Here is a 26786-nt window from a genome sequence, read left to right as displayed (position 1 = left end):
TTACAGGTCGTGGGTTGCCAGAATTCAACCGGAAGGACCGCGAAAGCCTATGAAATGATACGATCTAGGATACGGGTCTCACAGGAATGATCAGGTTCATCGGAAGGAATAAATTTGACTACCCTAACTGAAATATCAATAAAGTAGAACCTCGAGAGTATTGTGTAAATCATTTCAGAAGTAATGCGATTGAGTGACACCCTGCTGAGGGACATTGTTCCTTATTGGTCAGTTCCACACTATACTATTAAAGAAATTCCATGATCAGAGCACCAAGAAATGAGATCCACCATGCCGATTTCACGGCCAGAATAAGAAGGCTCGAAGAGAGCCTAAAAAAGATGGATGATGGATTGTAACATCCCGGTTTTTAAAACCCGAGTATATGACTCAATTTCCAAAAACCAGAGTGTTAGCCTTTTTAAAATTCAGTCTAAATTTAAACCTCTTATCATTAATCAGAGTTAGCAGCAAATGTTGGTGGAGTAAACCATGCATTATATAAAAACATTCTGATCATCACGAAATTTCAAATGTAGCGCCTATACAGGACTTATACAATCCCAAATAACAAAGTTCATTAAACAAAAATATAAATCTATCATCTAATGATGGATCTCAATATGTGCCGTAGGGACCCCGTCTAGCTCCTCAACTGTTCAATTTACTCTAGCAACCCAGTGAACAACATCAGTTCACCTTACACCTGCATCAACTGATACAGTTTGATAGCGTCAATGGCATCATAATGAGGAGTACCCTCTAAGATTACATACTCATCATTCATAATCTAAAATAGATCGTAAGTCATAAGAATGGATATATTAAGCAGCGCAATTCATAATCTTCATCATATACTCAAAAGTTAAGCCAATTAACATAATCTCATCATAAGAAAAATATAATAGCTATCGCAATGCAAGGGAATATGTCTAGATAATCAAATAATCAATCATACAACTTTCTATTGCACCCAAAAATCATGTTGTATGTGAACTCTGTAAGGTGAATAAAAAATCAACCTTTAAACCCCTACATCACCTAGAAATCATATCGTACGTGAACTCCGCAAGATGGCTAGAAAATCAATAAGTGAACTTCAACTCTACTCAAAAATCATGGTACGATTGAACTCTATAAGTTGAAGAGAGAATCAACAAGGGCATTCTAACATTATCCGAAAATCATATGAACTTCGTAAGATGGCTAGAAAATCGATAAAGGAACTCTTGCTCCACCCAGAAATCATAACAAACTCTACATAATGGGAATCAACATATAAATATCTACTTCACCTAAAAATCATATTATACATGAACTCCGCAAGATTGCTAGAAAATCGATAAGTGAACTTCAGCTCCACCTGAAAATCATGGTACGACTGAACTACGCAAGATGGAGAGATAATCAACATACAAACTCTAGACCACCCAATCATATCGTACGTGAACCCCAGAAGATGGCTAGAAAATTAATAAGTGAACTTTAACTCTACTCTGAAACCATGGTACGACTGAACACCGCAAGATGACTAAGAAACCAACATTCAAACCTCTACTTCACCCGGGAATCATATTATATATAAACACCATAAGATGGTTAAAAAATAGACAAGCGAACTTCAGCTCCACCCAGAAATCACCATACGACTGAACTCCACAAGATGAAGAGAGAATCATGTTGAGGGTCAAATATTGCATATTAGATCCCAGTTATTACCTGATTTTACGAACATGATATTGTTTAATGTCCTATTTTAATCATGTTTGTGTTGCAAGGTGAATTTGAAGCTTAAACTGAAAAAGGGGTACTAAAAGCATGCATTTAACGCTTAGAAATCACCAAGGCAAGGGATGGATCTTAGGGGACTAAAATCGAAGAAATTACATGCCAAAAATCTGAGAAAATCAAGTAATTGAACTCCAAGAGGCCTGAAAGTCGTCCTGAATGCAAGATCACAAGGTTCCCACCATCCGTTTGGCTCAAAACTTTATATCTTGACTGAGGACTCTAAATTAACTGTACACATCAAATTTCAGCCATTGGATCCTTGTGGAAGTGGCCCAACAGACAGATCAACCCATAAAACACTGATCAGGGGCCCACCTGATATTTGAATATGCTTCAATTTTCATCTCAACCCCTTAAATGAGGTGGCAAAAGGGATGGATGGAGCAGATTTCTCACACGCATCACAGTGGACCCCATAGGGGGACTTGCGCATGCATAGTGCGGTGCACTCCCGCACCGCATCGAACCGTGAGTCCGGTCAACACATGATTAACCCGGCTCACGCCCGTCTTCACAACACCGAGCGGATGCTGTCCGCCGGGCGACTATAGTGGGCCACCATCACAGCCCCATTGGACGATCAAGACTGTTTATTGCTTCGAAAGTTGGCCACGACCTTAGCCATGATGACCGTTTGGTCCCATGCACGTGTACACACGCAGGTCGCCATCAAACGCAGGATGAATGGTGGGGTGATTTGATACAGTGGGCCGTATCAAAACTCAACCAAAACCACTCTTTTTCGACTAAAATTTTGCCAAGAATCAAATGAACAGAGTGGATTTATCTGAAAACATCAATATGGGGCCCACCAAGCATCTCAGCATAGGAAACTTCACACCTTACGCACATCTAGTTTTCCCGGACGTTGTGGGGCGTTGTACGACCCAGATGATGATCAGATCTTTAATCCGAACCATCCAATAGCTCAGAAAGGGGCCTTTACCCCAACCATGGAGCCAAATTCAATTCTTGGAACATCCACAGTTTGAAGATTTCCTCTAAATGCAAGCTGATTTGCATTTTTTTTGTTGTCACTGCGCACGCAACGTGCGTACAAGTTACATACTTCATTCCACTGCCTCTAGCACGCACAACGTCCACTGCCCTTTGCTTCTTATAAAAGGAGAGAAGAGAAAGAGTAAAAGACCATCCTGGGACGTGAGAAGCCAAGAAGAAAGAGAGAGAGAGAGAGAGAGAGAGAGAGAGAGAGAGAGAGAAGTGGCCAGCATTCATCAACCTTTCTCCTTCTTCCTTTTTCATTATATGCTTTCTTTATATCTAGCATATCTTTCCTTTCAAAGATCTTAGTCTAATCATGTCTATGATAGGCTAAACCTCTTAGCTAGGGCTAAGAGATGAAGCTTTTAGTGTGATGGGGTGTTTTCTACGGCTTTGATTCATGTTTATTGAACTATCTTTGGTTTTAGTTTGATTATGAGGAATATTCATAGTATTTAATTATTTATTGTAACTTAAATTACAATGGATATGCGATAGCTTCGGGTATGTTCTTTGCATTACAAGGATTGTAAGCGTAGGAGCCCTATTATTCACCATCGTCTCATGGGCATGGTTAGATTATGAAATCCTTCCTAATGTTCATAACTCTCTAAGATTGGTTGTGGATTGGTTAAATTCTGTTGTTTGCTTTGTCTCATGGGCATGGTTTTATGATGAAATCAATTCTAATTGTCATACCTCTTGTCTATTGAAACTGGATCAAAGGAAGTTTAGATGTGATTTTGAATGATTTATCCTCCAATTGGATGAAGATGGGACTCTGATTCCAGTTGAGTTCGTGAATCAAGCGTAGATCTCCCTGATCTCTACAAGTGGATCCTTGGAAACCCTAGTTTCTCACCTTTGAATTTTACAAGTTTTAGTTTAACAATTCATCATTATTCTCTTAAATTCTTCTGATTTAGATACATCTTCTTCTAGTTCTAGTTCTAGTTACTTTTAGATTACGTACAAGGTTCAGTCCTTGTGGATTCGACCTTAGTCTTACTGAGATTATTACTACATCGCAACCCTATACTTGGGATGGTGAACAAGTTTTTAGCGCTGTTGTCGGGGATTGACAGTTAAGTTTTTCTGAGATTAACTAGTTTTATAATTAGGGTTTTTCTAGTTTTTAATTTTAGGTTTAGGTTCTTCTGTTTGATTTCTAGAAACTAACCTAACTTTCCTGTTTTGTAGGACCCTGATATAGGATTTCTAAATTGGTAATCTCTTTATAATTTTTCTATCTTTCTATTTTTAGGATCTCTTTTATTTTAAAAAACTAACTTACTTTCTAATTTAGGTTTGGAACTTTCTTAATCTATTTTAGAAACTTTCTATTTTTAGAAGTTTTCCCTTTTTAAAAACTAGTTTACTTTCTATTTTTTAGGAATTTTCTAATTTTAGACTTTTTGTTTTTAGAAGCTGACTTGTTTTGTTTTGTTTTGCAGGTTTTTAACTTAGGAACTTCTAATTTGGTAACTTCTTCCAACCTTTTTCTTTCTTTCTTTCTAGATTTCTATTTCCTTTCTTTCTTTTAGGTTTAGGTTTAGAATCTAAATTGAGGGCTGCGAGTGTTTCATGCCCAAGTGGGTCCGTGACAACACTCGACATCTCTTGACTGAAGGAGGATTAGTTGAGTGGTTGACTATCCATCGCTGGACTAGACACCGCTCGAGATCTCCAGAGTTAATTGAGGTTATGGCCACAAATCAACTAGCCAAGCAACCAGAAGGACAACCGCAACCTAGGGTTAGGGAAGTGCAAGATGAGAATGAGGTGCATCAAGCATTCCCGCCTCATACTTTATGAGATTATTTACAACCGGTGAGGGTGAGCACACCCTCATGCATGATTTTTTTAGAGAATATGGGACAGATGGATATCAAGCCAAGGGTGATCCAACTCCTTCCTAAATTTCATGGGCTTGAATTTGAAAGTCCATATCTACACTTGAAAAGTTTGATGAGATTATAGCCACTTTATATTTTCTTAACATGTCTAAGGACATGGTTAGGCTAAAACTCTTTCTCTTTTCTTTGAAAGAGAAAGCTAAGACGTGATTACATTCACCACATCCTCGATCTATTGGCACATGAAATGACATGATAAGAGAGTTCATAAAGAAAATTTTCTCACATCATAAAACGAACACCCTTAGAAAGTCAATCATGAACTTCGCCTAAAAGGAGGATGAAATATTCTTCCAATGTTGGGAAAGGTTCGAGGATCTTGTCAGTTCATGCCCACAATATGGTTTTAAAACATAGCGCATTACACACTTTTTCTATGATGGATTGATATCTTCTATGCACCAATTGGTTGAGACAATGTGCAATGAGGAATTCATGAATAAAAATATCAATGATGTGTGGGATTACTTGGATAGACTTTCTAAAAATGCACAATCATGGGACACTTACCCAAAATCAACCACCACTTCTAGGCTGACTCAATCTAAGGAAGGGGAGGATTATACCTACCTTCTGAAAGAGAATGATGATATCAATTCTAAAGTGACTAATCTCATAAGGAAATTTGAGGCCATGGAATTAAAGAAGGATAAAGTTAATAAAACTGTTTGCAGTATTTGTGATTGTAACATTCACACAACTGAAAATTGTCCAACAATACCTACCTTTCGAGGGGTGCTGAATGAGGAATCCAAAGCTCTGAACAATTACTAAAGACCTTTTAATGGACCTACCTCTAATACATATAATCTTAGTTGGAGAAATCATTCAAACTTTAGTTGGGGGAATGGACAAACTACTACTCCTCAAGGTTTTTTCAATCAAATTCTAAATCAAGTGAAACCTCAAGAGGATCCGGTTCTAAAACTATTCAAAACCAAGAGCTTATCACTCAGGGAATTTTGCAAACCCTTCAAGACATTTCAAAGGCCATACAAGGGCGTGAGACAAAATTCAATTAGGGAAAAAGGATTCTTCCAACCTAACCTTTCCCCAATCCTAAATCGCAATATGAGATAAGTGATCTAAGCTCTTTGAATCAGATGGAGCAAGCTAAGTCTATCACCACTCTTAAGAGTGGGAAGATAATTAACAAATTTATTCCGGTAAGGACTAAAAAGCCTAAGGACCCGGAAGAGGACAACGAAGATAGACCTAACATTGCTCCATAAGAATTGGAATAGGAACTTTAAGGCAAGCCAATTGCTCCATTCCCCTAATGGTTGGTTGCACCAAAACCTCTCTCTAACTCTCAGGATATTCTAGACGTGTTGAAACAAATGAAGGTCAATATTCTTCTACTTGATGCAGTAAAATAAATACCTTCATATGCCAAAATTTTGAAAGGCTTGTGTATGACCAAAAGATGACAAAATATTTAAAAGAAAATCTTTTTAAATGAGAAAGTGAGTGCCATCCTAAAGTAAGATGTGCCACAAAAATTTAAAGATTCCAGTAGCCCAACCATCACTTGTGTAATTGAAAATTATCGCATTGAGCACGCACTTCTTGACTTAGGAACAAGTATAAATCTAATTCCCTACTCGGTGCACAAACAGTTAGGTTTGGGTGAATTAAAACCCACCTTAACAACATTACATGTAAGACCCATATCCTAATCTGTACTGTTCCGTCGACTCCCGCGATCCTTCTCGACGAATTCCGGCAACCTGCAACCTATGATCGACATTTGCGCGTGACCCTAAGTCATATCTTGTAGATTTAAATAGGCTGATTTAATCGGCCCATTCGATTCAACCCATTTTAATCGGTCCATTCGATTCGACCCATTTGATTCTGCTTATTCGATCCGGTCATGCCTTAGGAGCAATGATGGTTGGACGTCCACATTGTAGAGCAATGATGGTTAAATGTCTGCATTGTAACTCTCCTGAGGGCCCATTGTTAAGCCCATACTTGTAGTGTGTAGGCCGTCTAGGCCCATCTTCATTAAGAACAAAAATCCATCACCATATAACATGTTTAGTATAATTCCATGACTCATGATCATACGCGTCATATGTATGCTTGATATGAGAAGTGACTGATTATAGCATATGTCTTTGGGCAGATTATTTATGGGCTCTCGGATAGGCGGTGTTGCCCTACATGCACGCACGATACATGCAGGATTGTTGTATGACTGGATAGTGTGATTCATGCATTTTGCATTGTGTGACATGGTTACTGTACGCCCTGGCGACATCAAGGTCGTAGCCTCCATAAGCATATTGTGGTTAGCAGGATTGGATACCAGAAATCTTGTTCTACATGGAGTGTTATAGATATCCCTGGGTGAAAATTCCTAAACCCTTATGGTACCAGGAGGTTGCTCCAATGTCTAGACTGAGTGGGTGCATGAGCGCCGAGTGCCGATTACCAAAAGGCTACGCTTTTCACTGTGTCGTGGTCGGTTGGAAGGGGGTGAAGCCTTACCCACCCGAGAGGAGGGGGTAAAGCTAGGCTAAGTCTGACCAGCTCGAGGAATGGGTCCACTATCGACGAGGCGAACACGATATTGACAGATGAATAATAAGGTCTCTTTCACTCACCTTATTGCGCGCGATGGGGTGGCAATCTGGTTGGCATGTACTAGACCCCAGTTATATTCAGAGTTGAACTCTATTGATATGTGGACTCAGATGAGGATTTGTATGCTTGAGTTGCATCTAGCATCGCATGGCCTTGGTATGGCCGACATCATTCATGCCTTGCATCGCATAGCCTTGGTACGGCAAATGGTATTCATAGATTCATTAGCATATTTCGCATTACTCTGATACTGCATAATTGTATTATTACCTTGCGCACACACTTTCACCACCCTCTAAGCTTTCCATAAGCTTATGCATGACCGTTGCGTGCAGGTGACGTTGGATCGCAGCAGCGCCAAGGCTAGAGCACGTGACAGATCATTTTGGAGCTTTTGTTTATCATCATTATATTTCCCTTTACGTGCACTGTACTTATAAATTTTTAATCATAGTGGAAATGTGATGGAGTTTTTAGTTATTTTTTGTGGATTATGCCTTTAGTTATGCTTATTACGAGTCAAACTAATGTTGAAAATTCTCCTCGTAGCATCCCAGGATCGGAACCTGGCGAATGGGCGCCGGGAGCCGAGAGTGGGGTACTACGGAGGTTGTAGGCACCGGATTCGGTGATCGAGAATTTTGTGAGCCCTGTCTCCGAGTTTGGGGCGTGACAGAATATGGTATCAGAGCTGAGGATGGCTCTGCCCTTAGTGAAGGATATTATGATGCCCCGTCACTGTTGCACATGTGAGCGGGCACACGTGGGCGGACGTTGATGTGGGCGGGACCTAAGAGCCTGGGCGAGCTACCAATGGTTGGTAGGCTACTGTGTTGGCAAGCTACTGTATACGTAGTGGGGGTTGAACTTGTCCCACATCGGAAGAGTCATAGGAAGCAGTGGAGCTGATGGGCTATCAAACGTTAACTACCTAATAGACTCACGTGCAAGTAACTACATCCTTTTGGTTGAGTTAGGAAAGCCCCTGTATATGTGAATGTATGAGTAGAGGATAAAGTAGCATGGACACTCACTCATTTCAAATCACATGCAGCTGTAAACAACTTATTCTTTAAATCATCAATTATCTTTATTCATGATAGCAATTGCCAATTTTATAAGATGTTAATAATCTTTGATTTATGAAACTGTGATTATTAAACGTGAGTAGGCTTTAACCTTGTTTAATTTTCCTGCTTTTCCTTTCATTCTTATGCTCATTTAAATGCTATCTGGCTGCTACCACAACTCATCCTGCTTAAAGTCATCATTACACATGGTATAAGTGTTTCTAACGTAGATAGTATCTCAACTATTTCTACGAGCCTTCTAACCTTGATGTGGAAATTGGAAGTTAGAACTACAGTCACTTTATTATAGCCTCCTGACATTAGGCCCACTGTTAGTTATTGCATGCTCTCCACTCTGTATGCAGTCATTGCCTGAACATAGAAACAAAACTTAGGCCCTCATTTTAACTATCGTGAACCTAGATTCAAGAACTAGAAATGTAGTTCCCTCTAGAAAATTTCCTTAGTTAAGAAGAAACTGTTAACTTAGAAGCATAAAGGACGTAAGATCCCTTGGATGGTAAAATTCTTATAACAAAACTGTCTTATAGTGCGATAAATATAGGATGCTGCACCCTGACATTGCGTTCCTAAACTATAGGATACGATGCCTCCAAAGACACAATCCTAACAACTACAAGTGTCTCTAATTATGCCACAGGACCCAGAAGGAACATGTAGGGAAGAGAGTCCTATATACACTCCGGCACTCTCGGTGCAATCTAAAGAACTTGACTCGGAGTCAAGGGCAAGGGCCGACCCGATGCCTCACCCAACTCATGCAGAGAGGACTTTGTCATTTGAGGCACAGTCAGGGGTCTCGACACTAGATGCTTGGGAGTAAATGGTTGCCTTGCTGAGCCAGCAGCAGGCCTTCATGAGGGAACAACAGGCAACCATGGCAGCCGTGGTGGAAGCATTATATCAAAGGCCGCACGTATCATCATCATGGCCAATTACAGGGAATGATACTGATGTGTTTGAAAGATTCCAGAAGCTGCGACCTTCAACTTTTTCTGGGACAAGCGATCCCATAGTAGTCGAGCATTGGCTGAAACGCATCCTGAAACTTATGGAGCCATTGGGGTGTTCAGATACGCAGAAGGTAACCCTCACCACTTTTGCACTAGAAGGGGAAGCCGATGAATGGTGGGATTCCACGCATAGGCTCACTGCAGCAGGTTATCTGTGGACTTGGGAGAGGTTCCAGACCAAGTTCAACGAGAAAGATTTCCCAGAGTCGTTCCGTGATGAGAAGGCATCTTAGTTTTTCAAACTCAAGTAGGCAAATATGACAATTGCGCAATATGAGGCCCACTTTGCCGAACTCTCTCGATACGTGCCGACTATCGTTAGTGAAGAGAGGGTCAAACTGAGGAAATTCAGAGATGGATTACGGCTGGGAATCAGGTTAAAATTGTGCTACTTCGACTTTTCCTGTTATGCGTAAGTGGTGGACAAGGCTACCAGGGTAGAGAAAGACATAGACCAGATGATGAAAGCTCGAACTCCGTTCAGAGATTCGAGTAGCCAAGTCAGACCCGCTCCTCCACCCCCTAGCCTCGTTGTGGTCGATAAGCAAGCTAAGACTTCTTCGTATCAGGGTATGCCGTATAATTATTGTGGGAAGTCAGGGCATACCGCAAAGTTTTGCTTCAGGAGGGCACGTGATGAGGGCGACAAGCCCAAGCCACTGGTGATTCAGCCCCATCCACCGCAGTCTGTGGCTAAGCCACCTATCAGTAGCCAACCTCCGTTTCAGAGACTAGTAGCTCCGCTATAGAACAGAGCCCCCACGGCTCGGGTATTCGCTATGTCCGCAGAAGAACGGGATGGGGACACTCCATGAGTTGTCCAAGGTATGGCTTACATTCAAAATATTCCAGTATTTGTTCTGTTTGATTCGAGTTCTACCATATCTCTTATTAGTTCATCCGTAGTTAAAGAACTGAATTTAGAATTGAACTGCCTTGAACGACCCTTGATCATAGTTTTGTCTCGCATGCTTGGTTGTATTGAAAGGTCATGAGACTCGTATGAACCTAGTTGTGATGAAAATGAAATAGTTCGATATCATTATTGGTATGGACTGGCTTACCCAGGCTCATGCGATATTGGATTGCCAACATTACTTGGGCAGTCACCCTTCACTATACAAGGAAGGCGTCAATTTGAGACCTATGAAGGTCTACGGGCTCTAGAAAAGACAGAATCAGCAGAGATCACCATCGATCAGATACCAGTGGTTAGTGAATTCCCGGAAGTGTTTCAAGACATACTGAGGTTACCACCAAGGAGGGAGGTAGATTTCACAATTGACTTCCTACCCGGTACCACCCCGATATCCATGGCTCAATATAGAATGCTGCCATGTGAGATGGAAGAATTACGGGTGAAGATCGATGAATTATTGGGGCAAGGATTCATCTGCCCTAGTGTATCTCCATGGGGCGCACCAATGTTATTTGTGAAAAAGAAATACGGATCACAGCGCCTTTGTATCGACTACAGGAGATTGAATCAGGCTACAGTGAAGAACAAGTATCCTCTACCACGTATCAACAACTTATTCGATCAGCTCAGGGGCGCCAAATATTTCTCAAAAATTGATCTCAGGTCGGGGTATCATCAGTTGAGGGTCAGAGAAGAAGACATTCCCAAGACAAAATTTTGCACTAGATATGGGCACTACGAATTCGTAGTGATGCCGTTCGGGCTCACTAATGCACCTGCAGTATTCATGGACTAGATAAATCGGGTCTTTATGCCATACCTAGACCGATTTGTCATAGTCTCCATTGACAACATCTTGGTTTATTCCAAGAGTCATGAAGAGCATGGGGATCACTTGAGAACTGTTTTGAAGACCCTCCAAGAAAGACAGTTGTATGCAAATTTATCAAAATGTGACTTTTAGAGGGAAGAAGTAAAATTTTTGGGTCATGTCGTGAAGAAGGAAGATATTGCGGTTGATCCAACCAAGGTCAAGGCTGTAGTGAAGTGGTAACGACCTGATACGGTCACAGAAGTCAGGAGCTTTTTGGGAATGGCTGGGTATTATCGGTGATTCATAAAGGTTCTTAAAGGAATTTTCTTGTATCGCTCAACCCCTAACTCAGTTGACTAAGAAGAATGTGAAATTCAGTTGGAGCGTTGAAGCAGAGGCATCCTTCCAGGAACTTAAGAAAAGACTCACCACGTGTCACGCCCCGAACTCGGAAACCGGGCTCACAAAATTCCCGATCGCCGAATCCGGCGCCAACAGCCTCCGTAGAACCCCATTTTCGGATCCCGGCACCCATTCACTAGGTTCCGATCCTGGAATACTACAAGGAGGATTTCAAGTCATCAGTCTGATTCATAATGAGCATAACAAAAGCATAACCCACAAACAATAACCACAAGAACACCACCACAAAATCCACTATGATCAAAAACTTTTAAGTACAATGCGTCTGAAAGGGGAAAATACAAGATAATGCAAAAGATAGAAACTTCAAAGCTCGTCTGCATGCTCCTGCTGCTACTATACTATGGCTGACTGCGTCCTGACATCACCTGCACGCATCAATCGTGCTTAAGCTTATGGAAAGCTTAAAGGGTGGTTTAAGTATGTGCGCAATATAATCGTGCTCAAAATGCAAGGTCAGAGTAATGCGGAATCATGGTGATGAGCACATGAATGCAATCAGCCATACCAAGGCTATGCGGTGCAAGATATGAATGCTATCGGCCATAACACGGCCATGCGATGCAAGATGCAACTCAAGCATGCCAATCCTCAACATGTATCAGTACAGTTCTCATTCTGGATAATCACTGGGGTTCAATACACTCCAAATGGCACTGTCGCTCTCCTAGCCGCACAGTCCAAATGAGCGTAAGAAACCTCACTATCCGCCTGACCAATAGTCTGCCAATACCTATCCGGCACGTCGATAGCGGACCCATTCGCGAGCTGGTCAAACTCAGCCTAGTATTGCCCCCTACCCTCGGGCGAGTAAGGCCACTCCTTTCCAACCGACCACGACACAGTGGGAGACGCGGCCTCCTGGTATTCGGCCCTCGTGCGCTCATATATCCACTCGGTCTCGACATTGGAGTCATCCTCTGGTACCATCGGGTTTAAGGATTTTCACCCAGGGACATCTATGGTGCCCATATGCTAGAATCAAATATTTCCGGTCTCCAATCCTGCCATCCACGATGTATCTGTGGAGGCCATGGCCCTGATGTCGCTAGGGCATATAGTAACTATAATCACACAAATGCAAGTGCATGAGTCACATTATCAGTCATGCAACAGTCTGTATGTACCATGCACTTATATGGGGCAACTCCGCCTATCCTGCCCAAAGGCATATGCTATGATCGGTCACTCCTCACGTCAGGCATACATATAATGCGAATGATCATGAACCATGGATCTATACTAAACATGCATATAGGGATGGGCTCTGCGTATCACAGAAATGGGCCTAGACGGCCTGCAGAGTATAAGTATGAACCTATCAGTGGCCTTAAGGAGTGTGACAATGCGGACATTTAACCAACATTGTCCTTACAATGTGGACGTCAAACCAACATTGTTCCCAAGGCTTAGCCCGCCATAAAGCACCATTACACAAACCATAGGAAATCACACATTGCAATGGACTAATATACATCTCATTGGGCCTCGACCCATAGTGCTCAGATACATCAAATGGGCCATCTCATATGGGCCTTATATAAGTCAAGTGGGCCGCATTAGTGGGCCTTATGTACATTGCAATGGGCCATAACCCATGAGCCTTTGAAAACTTCACAATGGGTCTCGTAACATGGCCCTTATATATATCAGAGTGGGCCTCGACATCGGGCCACCAATACGTCGAATGGGCCTAACCTCATGGGCCTTATATATATATCAAGGTGGGCCTCCCAAAGGCCCGAAATACATCAATATGGCTCCACCACATGGGCCTAGGGCCCACCATAATATTTATTTGAAATCCAACCTATTCATAAGGTCACTTGGACCTTGGGTAAGGCCCAGAAATGTTCATTTGGAATCCAACTTATTCATAAGGTCACACGGCAAGGGAGGAGGGGAACAACAATTTTCAGCTTGATCTGAAACTTCGACCCAGAAAGGGTTTCCATGGTAGAGTTCAATTCACACTGTCTTGTGATGTGGGCGCGAGCTACTGGATTGGCACGATTTTGAGGGGGTCCATGTCAAATAGTGGCCCACCAAATGGACGGTGTGGATACAAAATATACATCATGGTGGGGCCCACGGATGGAGCCGTGGGTCCTTGCCTCTTGGCCGCCCGCCCGCCAGCCGCAGGCGCTGCCTGCACGTCCTGCAGCAGCAACGTCAGCGCTGGTTCTCTCTCTTTCTTTTGGGGCCCACCGAGATGTGATTCACAATCCAGCCCATTCATTGTGTGTGTCCCACAATTTTAAGGGTCCAAATCAAGTTTCACTTGCATCCAAAACTCAGGTAGGCCCCACCAAGTGCTTCTATATGTTTAGACATGTCTTCATATGATTTCAGATGGTGTGGCCCACCTGCGTTCCGCATAAGGCTGATTTTTGACGTGGACGCGTGGACTGAGGGTACTCATCAAACGCACGGTGTTGATTGTCGAGATACATCAAGATGGGGCCCACAGATGGGCCGTGAGCCCCCAGCCCGTCCGCCCGTTGGTGGCCAGCGCAGGCAGCGCCTGTACGTGCGCTGGCAGTAGCAGCAGCACTGCTGCTTGCTTCTTCCCCTTTTTTTTTTGAAAAAAATGGTTTTTCTGCAGTTTTTCCTAGGTGGGGCCCGCTTTAGTACGATCCACTCCATCCATTGGTCTCTGTGGCTTGATACCAACCCATAGAGTCCAATATTGACCTTTTTCAGATGTACAGGAGCATCAGGGAGCAAATCAAAGGTAGGGATACTGTTTCCTATATCACGGCCCGCCAGAAAACCAAATCAATCTCATTTTTCGGTTCAACGCCTTAAGTGACCTGAGGAAGAGAATGGACGGTTTGGATTGTATAGAAACATTAAGGTGGGGCCTGCATGAGAGGCCCACCACTCCTCTTCTTTTTTTTTTTTTGTCCAAAGTTGCAACGTCCAGCGTCCAGGGACGCTGGACGGTTTGTATATATATTCCAAAAAAAAATGTGGTGGGTCCCACGTGAATGTGGCCCACCAATATATATATATATATATACATATACATTTAATGTTTACCTTATATTGTATATATATATAAGTACATATTATATTATATTTTATATACATATATTATATAAAATATAACATACATATATATATATATATATACATATAAAAAGATGCATTGGACCCATCCCAACAGTAGAGGGTGCGAATCATCACCTATAATAGAGTGGGCCACACCGTCTGATGTAGATGGACGGAGGAGATGTAACACCTATCGGTGGGATCCACACCATTACAAAGAAAGAATGAGAGAGAGATAAAGAGAGAGATACACGGTGAGATAGAGGAACCCCGCCACTATGGGCCCTCTTGATTAAATCACATACATCCAAATGGGTCCCACCAACAAGTGGGCCTTAAAATTTAAATTAATGGAAAAACACCCACCTTATCTTCCTTCTCCTAGCTCCCTTGGACTCCTTAGCTCCTTACCTTCACTTTTAATGGAGATTGATGAAGGATGAATGGTTGAGATTGGAGATGAGAGGGTGGGCCACACTTGAAGTTGAGAGGGAGTGTTGGATGAGTGAAATTTCTCATGGGATTTGGAAAAATTGCTAGAGAATGAGAGGGAGAGATAGAAATAATGGATGGAGGGATGGGTGGAGTGATGGTTGTAAGAAAGGAGTGATGAGAGGTATGGTTTAGTTTGAAATTGGTGGAGAAGAGGGATGGTTGAGGTTGAAAATGAGAAAAGAGGAATGGTGAGGTGGAAAGATGGTGGACTTTTGGAAAAAGAGGGAATGGATGAAGTACTTTGAGGTATGGTTGCATTTATGGTTAATTAGAGGGACTAATTGTGTAGAGATTCCCTCGAAATCCGCAACGCGTGGTGTTTCTTCGGAATAAACGCTGATCGGCATCTTCTTACTTGGGTATCGGTTCGGTGCGCAAGTCACGGCGTTGGAACCGCGGCGACGACGCGATCGTCAAGACATAAGTTTCAGATCGAGCCGACGTCGGTGCGCGGGACCTGGCTTAGGATCGTGCGCAAACACCGAATTCGGTGCGAAGGTTGCCGAAATTTGACCGGAAGGACCGCGGAAGCCAACGGAATGGTACGGATTAGGACACGAGTCTTACACCACGGCCCCTGTGCTTACACTTCCTGAAGTAGGGGCCAAGTACGTAGTCTATAATGACGCATCGCAAACAGGGCTAGGATGCGCGCTCATGCAAAATGAGAAGGTGATTGCTTATGCCTCTAGGCAGTTGAAGAAACATGAAGAAAATTATCCTACCCATGATCTGGAACTTGCCATAGTGGTCTTCGCCTTGAAGATTTGGAGGCACTACTTATATGGGGAAGAGTTTGAATTATTCTGCGATCACAAGAGTTTGAAGTATATCTTCAGGAAACGTTAAAAGACTTCAAATTTGAAGTATCCTATCATCCTAGCAAAGCGAACCTTGTAGCTCATGCCTTGAGTCGAAGGAGGAATCATGAAGTTATGGCTGGTCTCATGATAAGAGAAGGAGAGATGCTGGATTTCATCCAGGACTATGATGCGCAGTTTTCTTTCAAAGGACCGAGTATCCTAGTAGTTTCGTTGGTTATAGAACTAGCCTTGATCCGCCGTATCATCGAATCTCAAGACCAGGACGAAACACTAAAGAAGTTGAGGCTAAGGTGCGAAAGTGAAGGAATGTCGAACTGGTATGTCAGTTCAGACGACGGCCTGAGATATCGAGGTCGTATCTGTGTACTGGCAGTGGCGGAATTGGAACAGGCAATACTGTGCGAAGCGCACAAGTCTTGTCTGACCGTTCATCCTCGGAGTACAAAAATGTATCGGGACGTCAGGCGTCAATACTGGTGAGAAAATATGAAGCGGGATATTGCAGAATACGTTTCAAAATGTCTCACTTGCCAGCAAGTGAAGGCAGAACACTGTAAGCTGCCAAGTCTTTTGCAACCATTGCCCCTCACCGAATGGAAGTGGGACCGTATCAGCATGGACTTCATCTCAGGACTCCCAAAGACACGTGGGAACCATGACTCCATTTGGGTGATAGTTGACAAACTTACCAAGTCAGCCCAATTCCTCCCTATATGTGTAAATAATTCAGTTGACGGCTTGGCTAAGCTGTACATTCGGGAGATTGTTCGTGCATATGGTATTCCACAGGAAATGTCAAATCGCGACACCAGGTTCACCTCCACCTTCTGGAAAAGGCTGCAAGAAGAATTGGGTAGCGAATTGATATTCAGCATAGCATTTCACCCCCAGACAGATGGGCAGACTGAAAGGGTAAATCAAGTGCTCGAAGACATGTTGAGAGCCTGTGTGTTAGACTTCGAGGGCATTGGGACTAGCATATTCATCTCGCAGAGTTCGCTTATAACAATAGCTTTCAAACCAGCATTAGTATGGCACCATTCGAAGTTCTTTAAGGACGACCTTGTCGAGCACCACATTGCTGGGCTGAAATTGGAGAGAGGAGCTTATTGGGACCAGAGATAGTCCAGGAAACTACAAAGAAGATTGACCTAATCCGAAAGCGCCCGCGCTCAGCACAGAGTAGGTAGAAGAGTTATGTAGACAATCATAGGAGAGATCTAGAATTCATTGTCAGTGATCATGTATTCTTGAAGATCTCTCCTATGAGGGGCGTTGTACGATTCGGGAAGAAAGGAAAGCTCTCTCCCCGATTCATTGGGCCTTTCGAAATCATGGACAGGGTGGGAGCCATTACCTACCGTCTAGCTCTTCCACCAAAGTTTGGCAATGTTCATAATATTTTTCACATATCTATGTTGAAGAAATATGAACCGGATGCATCTCATATCATCAACTGGGAAGAGATCGAGTTGAATGACGACGCTAGCTACATCGAAGCCCCAGTTCGCATTTTGGATCACAAGGAGCAAATCCTGTGCACCAAAATCATTCCATTAGTAAAGGTTCTTTGGTCTCGTCGCGGAATTGGGGAAGCAACGTGGGAGCGCCAAGCTGAAATAGAAGAAAAGTATCCACATCTTTTCGACGACCCCGCTCAAGTACAATTTCGATGACGATTTTTTTAGGGGGGGAGATTGTAACAACTCATACCTTAACCCAAGTACCTAAATAGAAATTTTAAAATAACTAAACTCCCCATATGCTGTTGCAATTAAGATCAGTCACCTAATGTTGCAAAATTAACGGCCAACCTTTATTTAAACAGCTCTCTAAGAAATATGATGGCTCAGATTAATCACAGGTCATCGGGAACCACAATAAACTATCACTTACCAACTACAAACCTTTGAAAGCCAGGGAAACCATCATTGACACCTACTAACCCTTAAGCCGTAGATACTAGGTGAACCTCCAAGACCTATTATTGGCATGGGTTGATTCAGATCAGATCGTGGACCACACATCTGTTCCGAACGTGTACACAAATAGCGTTCACACGTTATGCATGAGAGCTAGTCGTCGGGTTAAAGAAGCTTTGACCCGATGAATTTCGTAATTGGGGAAGAAAATTTAAAAATTCCCTCCTGCCCAGCATCGTTTCAACGGGACCATCCATTCAACGGTGCAAATGATCATTTCCCGAATACAGTAGCCAAATCCACACCATCCATCTGATTTGTTGGGTCCCACCGACCACGTCCATGTCGATATTACCCATTGAAAACTACCCGTGTCGCCTCTATCAGCAACCCAGCAAATGACGCACAAGGATGTTGCTGATGAGGAAACCATATCCACATCCACCACAACTCTGACCAATCTGACCGTTGGAAACGGTTGGACGGAGGCCACGTACGTGGAGAAAATCCGCGTCAGCCCTATGATTGCCAGAAATGGATCCCTACGCAGCAAAAGGCGGAAGAAAAACTTCTGTTTTGGGCAGGAACGATCTCCACCATTCTCCAACTTCTGGAAGCTTTGTTAGAGTGCATCCTTGCCGTCCGTGTTAGGGCAGTTTGAAATCTCGTAAGGAGAGCTGAGATTTTGGCGAGATGTCGCATCTACACGAGTCACTGTTTTCCCTAGATTAGCGTCATAACCAACGGTCCATTCTCATCATTGGGTGGGCCATACATGCCTCCTGGGCAACATCCAGACCATTTGGACGCATCAAATCGACAGATCGATTGGCTATTACAAAACTGCCATGATCATCGGGTCATCTTCCCCGATCTGACTGTTAGCAACATATCCTGATTGGATGATCCTTTCTCCAATCCAAGACGTCTATCATGTGGCCCATCTCACCTAAAACTTATCAGAGAAGGTTTTTTGGGCCCATGCATACGGTCAGTGATTGTGTGGGACCTTGATGATGGATTTTTCCAAACATTTTGCGTTAACTGTATACTAATCCTTTTGATTAACTGTGGAAGGACCTAGAAATAATCATGACTATAAATCTCCAAATTTTAGGGCGACTCCCAAGAAAAAGCTAGAGAAAGAAATAGAAAGAGATTAGGGGAGAGAGGAAATGGTCGTTTGATCGGGTTACATGCTCTGTTGCAACTCGTCTCGGCCTTTCTAAGAAGCGAGTCAGCATTGGCCTGACCTGTTCTTTTACTAGGAGTGAGAATAAGGAGAAAGATTAAGATTGAGCGGGTGTGTGGTCGGCTACTAGTGTGAGTTGCATTTTTGGTTGCAACTTAACCATGCCAAACCAGATAACGAGTAAACCAGGTTGGGCTCGCCCATAGCTGTGAGGGAAGGAAGTGATTGTTAGAGTTGAAGACGGTGGGTGTTTGAGATTGTCTGCTGCTAGAACAAGTTTCCAACCGGCCGTCTAAAGTCTCGCTGTAGGCCCAACTTCTCGCAACTCAAGCCTTGCCTCATCTCAAACCATTTTGTCCCAAAACGGTGGCCAGGATTGAGTCGATCCCTGATCTCTCGTCAAACTCAGAGCTGAGCACACCTCGCCTGGACTCTTACCACATCCGAAAACAGTCCCTGATCAGGTACCGCACCCAACATGACTAACGTTCTTCGCATCCACTCCCATCTCAATCTCAAATGGGCACTGCTCAGATCTATCCCTTAGGATGAAAATCCTGATTTAGATTAGAGAAGGTGGTCATTTTGACTCATCATGGCCGCACCATCGAGTCTCACGACCCGATTTCAACCAATGTTATGATATCACATCTGACTCATCGAAAGAATCAACTGAGTCGAGTCATTACTAAGTTGTAAACTCGTCTCTGTTTCAGGAACAACCCTGACTCAGATCATCTGAGAAGACAGCCCGTCCTAGCCTCTTTATTCCATCAGGTAACATAAAAATCTATCCTAACTAATTAGGGTGGTCATTACATTCCACTCGGCACCAAGTTAACTCGTCTTGTTTTCCGAGTGGCTCAGTGACGACTCACTAAACCTCGACATGGCTTGTCCAGATATCACTTACAGCAACTCTCCTAGAGGAACAACCATCCCCTCAAATAATTGTGAAACAAGCCTGTAAGGATAAACTCCTAACATATGAATTCCATGCACTAATTAGAATGAGAATTTGATCCATCATTGTGAATTAGGATCTCATAAGTCCACCCTATAAGGACACCAAAGCAAGGAAGAGACTCATCTGAGGTGAGGAACGTCCCACATTGCTTCATTAATTTCATTGAACTCTAAGTTAGTTTTGAGCCTAATGTTTAGGGACATTAAAGTTGTTATTTCATTCCTTTGTTCATTGATCAACTATGAGTGAATGTCTAGAATTGTTACTCTTGTTCATTTAAGGATTTGTATCGTACTCCATAAGACATGTTTGAGATTGCATAGTTACATGTACATTCCTATCTGTTAAGCATGAGGCAAGAGATCTTATTCCCAACCATACTATAAATAGAAGAATTTCCCCATTACACTACATATGCTAGACTCATTCTTAGTTGAATCTGATGTGTTCTAAATTTTGGGAATAGTATGTACAGTGAATTATTTCTTCTATTTCTATTTTCTGTGATGAACATGAGTCTACGCATCATTTCCTATATCACAGATCCTATAACTATAAGATCTAGGCTTAGCATTGTGTTTTACATAGTATTTTAGAAATTGCTTGACTTAGAGTATAGTACTACTAGTAATGATAAGAATCATGGTATTTTATTTCACTGGATGAGATTATGTATGTGGTTACCTTTCATGAGGAATGTAGGAGGAGTTCCTTAACTACATTCCATATGTCACATCTACGGGCCTCATTGGTCTGGAAAGGGTATGTGGAATTATATTGAACTCACATTAGAATGTCTAACATCCTATTATAAGACCATGATCTTGGCCATATTTATGAAAGTGATTTTCTTAATGCCATGCAGTGTACGTGAGTATCATAGTGCATGACATCTACGCATGACATATGAGCTTTTCCGAGTACTCAATATAAGTCACACCTTGTACGATTTACTGAAGGTTCTATCCCTTCAGTGGACTCACAGGATATGTGCAATTGTGCCACTTTGGGTACTCTCTATTTATATGAGGCTTTTCCGGGATTTAGGCACTCCTCAGGCATACCCCGTGTATTTTTCTAGGAGTCAAGATATCCTTGGGCACCCTCACTTTCATGGTCTTTTCCAGGTAGTACACCTACCATGGGTAACCCTTTTATTTTGACAGCTGGATGTGCATCCCTAGATCTGTGACTTGAGCATACATTCATACATTCATGCATTTATTTACAAGTTCATGCTATCCTCTTTATTATCTGAATGCGTTGGTTTAAACTGTTTTGGAATGATATGATATGCATGAATCTTTGCAAAAAATTTCCACTGAGTTTTCACTCACCCAATCGTGCAGCTGCACCAAATAGATACAGGTGTGACAGCCGAGGATGACGCCTATGATGGGACTCTCGGTGTTGCTGAGGAGGAGTACAGCGAGGAGGACCCGTACGACGATGTAGTCGAGCCGCAGGAGCTCCACTAAATGCTTAGGATTTACTGCTTTCGTTATATGACAAACATTATATTTGCTTATCTTTAAATTTTGTAATTAAATCCCCTGCTATGGGATCTCACTTTACTACTTGCTTCCATTTCACGTACGTTGAACTCTTTTTGAGGGCATATATATATATATATATATATAGAAGTTATATTTCAGTGCTAAGAAATGTGTTAGAAGGATTGTTTCATTTTATGACGTAACCCTCGGGTTCTTGTACTCGAGCGAATATCCTCGGGTTATGATAACCAGGATGTTACAGATTATCTCATGCAGAATACCTTGAGAATGTATTAATGAAGTGTGGAATGGACAAGGTAATTCGGTCAGCATTCCCCACGTGCCTCATTTTAAGCTATCTTCTAAACAATGTCCTAAAACCAATGAAGAAAAGTAGGATATGTCTCGTGTGCCTTATTTGAGCGCAGTTGGTAGCTTGGTGTATACTATGGTCTATACAAGACTAGATATTTCACATGCGGTGGATTTTATAAGCAGATACATGTTTAACCCCGACAACAACACTAGAAGGCAATAAAATGACTATTTCGATATATTCGAGGTACGCAGGATTACATCTTATAATTTGAAACATTATGGGCTAAATTAGTAAGCTATATGGATTTAAATTACACGGGTAGTATGGATAATAAAATGTCGACTTCTGGTTACTTATTTGTGCTAGCGAGTGGAGTGATCAGTTTGATGTCGGAGCTTCAGTCTATAGAGGCTCTTTCCATAACTGAAGCTGAGTATATGGCAGTGACAAAAATATTCAAGGAAGGTGTTTGGCTGACGGGGATGATAAATCTATTAGGCTTCAGTAGGAAATCGTGATAGTCAATTGTAATAACGAAAGCATAATCAATTTGGCTAAAAATTATATTTATCACTCACATACTAAACATATTGATGTGTATTGCTGTTTTATCAAACAGGTACTTGAGAAAGAAGGCGTGACTCTAGAGAAAATTCATATGAGCATGAATCTGCCTGATATGCTTACAAAGATGGTTCCCACAAATAAGTTTAAGTTTTGTACAACTTCTCTAAGCTTGGCGAAGGCATAAATGGAAGACGGAGAGTACACAGGAAGCGATGGTGGAGATATGATGCAAGGCGGAATTAGAGATGATGGTGAAAACTTATGAAGAATGAAGTTGAAGACACAGTGGAGATTGTTGTTGATGTCTTAAATCTAGAAGCAACAAGATCTATCGATGCCACTAAGCATAGGTCAATGCCATCGGAAAAAATTGAAAATTCCATGTTGGTTGTTAGAAGGTTTTAGTGTTGCTACTTGATGTCATCGACGGAACGTCGATGCCATCAAAGTCCCATCGAGTGCATACACAAAGTTGCGTAAGTTTGGGATTTGTTTCCTATTTCAGCTGTGATACTTTATATATCAAGTGTAATCGGAATTTGAGAGTAGTAGATAAATTTCAGGGCTTTCTAAATCATTCCTAATTATTTTAAGTGCATAACTAGGGTTTATGAAGTGGATTATAGGCTTGTTTGAATAGGTAACACTCTATCGCTTGTGATTTCTACTTTCATAGTCTATACTCACCAACGCATCTTTTCCCAAAATGATTTTTTCATGTAAAATTCGATTGTTTTTGTTTGGAGTTAGTAGTACCAATGAGTGTAATTTGCTTCATTCGTCTGTGTGCTTCAGCGGTTTCCCAACAACAGTAACTCCACAGTCAGGGATCCACCGAAGCTGCGTCCCAAACTCCCCATCAATCACACGTGCTAACATGACACGCACATAAGACATGCGCTCTCAAACAGGTGGGCCTCCGTTTTTTTTCAGATCTTTTAGCCTAACAAATCACGCAAGTCTGTGAAATTTGTCGATGGCCCGGGAAAAAAGAAAAAAACTGTATGAGTCATGTCTTTTGTGCAGTGAGTGATAGTTTTAAGGCCGCAAGATCACCATCCTCATCTTACGGTTGAACGGAAAGATGTGGGGGCCACGTGGTGCAAGAAGTTTATCTGACCCGTCCATCAGATCCATCACCTAATGTTGCGTGCAGGTGCCAAAAAATAGCTGATCCAACACTAAAATGGACCGCCCTTGTTTTATGTAGGGGCCCACCTAAATTTCGAAACGGCCTGATTTTTTCGGCCTGACCGTTCATCCAGACAAGGTGAAGGTTTTGAATGACCGACTTCATCTGTAAGACAAGGTGGGCCGTCCAATCAAATCAACGGTGAGCCTTCCCTCTTAGCAAGTTCCTTTTTTGTGTGGGCCACCGTTCGCGGAGAAATCTCGGATGTCGGATTATTGCCACGTGATCATGCTTGTACGTGTATAGGAATCTACGCACATGCGAAAACTCCTCCACGCCATTCGCCACGTGTGTTAACTTGCAACGTTCAGCGCGTTACAGTAGTTTCGTACCCCGCGACACGCCATTGGATCCGGACAGAGCGCCTCAACGGCTACAAACGGCACGCGTGTTCATTGCTTCCGACCACCTATTTAAGCCGTGGAGAAGAGGCTTGGAGAGAGAGACAGAGGGGGGAGAGAGAGAGGAGGGATTCCGGCCTTTCGAGGTGAGGAAATCGCCTCAAAGTCGCCCGATATCCAAATTTGCTGGTGTCCTCTCCTCGGCGATCTCTGATCGGACGGTTCGGCCATGGAGTGGTGGCAGAAGGCGATGTTGCCGATGAGAAGAGTCTGGATCTACATCTCTAAGCGGCTCGGTATTCGGAAAAGCGGTAAGCGGCGTTGGAAAATCTCGCTCTGTATGACTCTCCGGCCTCGAATGTCAGATCCCGGTTTTGATCCGATTTACCGGCAGGCGGGAGGTTCGTTTGGTAATAATGTTGGAAGAGTGATGGCGCTTAGTTAGGGCGAACGATCTGAGCCGTTGAATTCAGAGGCCGGCTGATCTTGGCGCATGCGATGAAATCGCAAGGGTGAATGATAACATGCGCATCTGATTTTGATGGCTTAGATCGTCCGACTGCTGTTAGGCACTCGGCGCCGTGGGCGTACGTTAGAATGATTGCTTCAGGTTTGGGACCCTGCAACTGGGGCGCACGTTAGAATGTGGATTTTGATCTGGTGGGCCACAGATGTGGCAGGGACCAAAACTCTCACTATTCGGATAGTTCTGCTGCCTTGGCTGTTCATTTGCAGGCTGACGGATTGGATGGTTGAGATTGTCTAACTCCAGCCAAATGGACGGTTGGGATTGAATGGAAGACCTTAAAATTGTTTCTGGTCCCTATAATCTAGACCGGACCGTACCACGATCAGTGCACAGGTTTATGCAATCTGGACCGTCTGATTCACTCTGCCTCTTGGAAGCCCGTATATCGAGTGGCTTGCAAATTTGCTGGTGGAAAAAGGCGTTTAAGGGTCTACCTTAGGCGGGAAAAGTCCATAGGTTAGATGGTTAGCCGGATTGGTACAAGTTTCCATGATTGAACGGTCCAGATGGATGATGATCATGTTAGGGACTGTCCAGATCCAAAAAATAAAAAAATAAAAATTGTTAGGAATGGTGGTTTTTGTTCCTCACCAAACTATCATTCTCACATAATTTTAATTGATTTTTTTGCACATAATCGGATATAGATTTGGAATGTTATTCTTGTGGGCCCTATTCAGGATGGGCCCCACCTCAAGATCAGACTCTTGAAGCAATCTTCCTTGTCCAATTAGAGCACTTAACTCACCGAATCGGAAATGGTTTTATTATTATTATTATTATTATTATTATTATTACTATTATTATTAATTTAGGGAAGGGATGATCCTAACCATCTGATCAGGGATGATTAAAGGGCCATGGTCTTTCGTGGGATTATCCTTACCACCCATTCTTTCTTTCTTACAAACTGCAATGGTTGAAATGCTACAGGATTACTGAAGCTACAACACGACGTAAGTACCTGCCAATACAAAGACGTGCACATTATGTGGGAGATACTCCAGCGGTCAGAGATGGAGCTCAGTCAGGCCTCGATGAAGAAGCGCAGGAGTCCATTCTGGAAGATAGTCATGTGCGCTCGCGCACCCTATCTCTGCGGTGGCTACTGATGAGAGTTTCCATCTGCTGGCAATCACTGTGGATCATGTGGTAATGATAAGAAAGATGTGCATCCCCATGTTAACTCATCTCAGATGGCAATAACGTCGATCAGTCGATCGATCCGATGGTTGAGCTTCACCATTAGAAGGGCTCTTTTTCTCCATTCCTCGTACTTAGAGGATCCCCAATAAATAATGTGGTCTCTTCAAGTGCTTGGATTTTGAGAGTGTTTGTGTTCTTCTGATGTTGCATGTATAGGTAGGTAGTTGAAGTAAAGAGAGTCTCCTTGTTTTCTTTGTATGTTCTTCTATTTCTCATGCAGGTTTAGTGGTGTTTTTCGATAGTGTTTCGCCCCATTTTGGGTAAGAGATTTTGCTAAATTTGGATTGGCGATCCCTACCTTCCATTTAGATTTATGTCACTGAAGTGGTACTTTCTTCCACTTAATCACAAATTTTTCCCCATAAAACTTCTAAATTTGTGATTGAGCTGTAGAAAATGTTGCTTTAGCGACACCATATGGAAGTAATAGTGCTTAATCTTAATTTCGTTGGATCCTTCCCACACCGGGATTTGCAGCAGTGCGATTATGTGGGAGATATATGAGATCTAGGTGGCTTATAAACCTTGTAATTTTATTAATGCAGGCCACAGCTGAAGAATTATAAGAAAAACAAGAGATAGGAAGAAGAAAAATTACAACTCTTGTCAATTGAGAGGGAAATGGGCAATAACTTTTGATGTAAGCACCCATTCCATTACATGCCATTTAGCCCCACTAAAAACCTCTAAGACCCTCCCTCTTGATTTTTGAAACATAGATTATTCTTTTTTAGCTATAGGAATCAAATTCTTGCTACTAAACATAATTGCCAAACTTTTTTATCCTAATTTTCTTGAGCCTCTCCGAAGTTAGATTAAGAAGAATTAACCAATGGACCTTGTTCAAACAGATGCAATTCCAAACAATTTGAAGAAACATTTCCATATCCTTTTCATGAACGAGCAATGAATAAATAGATGATTCATGCGGATCCTTACTCTTGCTCGGGTGATAGACTCTCAGGAGTTTCAACACCTGGTCAAGGGTTCGAGTATCCATAAGTGGTGAAATTCTACTAGTGTGAGTGTGTGGGGGTGTGTGCGCGTGTGTGAAAAAAAAAAAAATAAATAAATAGATGATTCATGCATTCCTCGTATTGATAACGCATTAAACAAACATT

General features: G+C 42.4%; 1 protein-coding gene across 1 annotated transcript; it reads left to right on the top strand.

The window, feature by feature from the left end:
* The first annotated feature begins 24024 nt into the window (after positions 1–24024).
* Positions 24025–25863, top strand: LOC131218992 (uncharacterized). The gene is made up of 2 exons (XM_058213929.1): positions 24025–24241; positions 25393–25863. Exons 1-2 carry the CDS (start codon positions 24160–24162, stop codon positions 25569–25571), a joined length of 261 nt encoding a protein of 86 aa, XP_058069912.1. The 5' UTR covers positions 24025–24159; the 3' UTR covers positions 25572–25863.
* Positions 25864–26786: the final 923 nt, after the last annotated feature.

This window comes from Magnolia sinica, chromosome 11, assembly GCF_029962835.1.
Source record: "Magnolia sinica isolate HGM2019 chromosome 11, MsV1, whole genome shotgun sequence".
Lineage (NCBI taxonomy): Eukaryota > Viridiplantae > Streptophyta > Magnoliopsida > Magnoliales > Magnoliaceae > Magnolia > Magnolia sinica.
The sequence above is the reverse complement of the archived record's forward strand: the minus strand, read 5'-3'. Positions and strand labels throughout refer to the sequence as shown.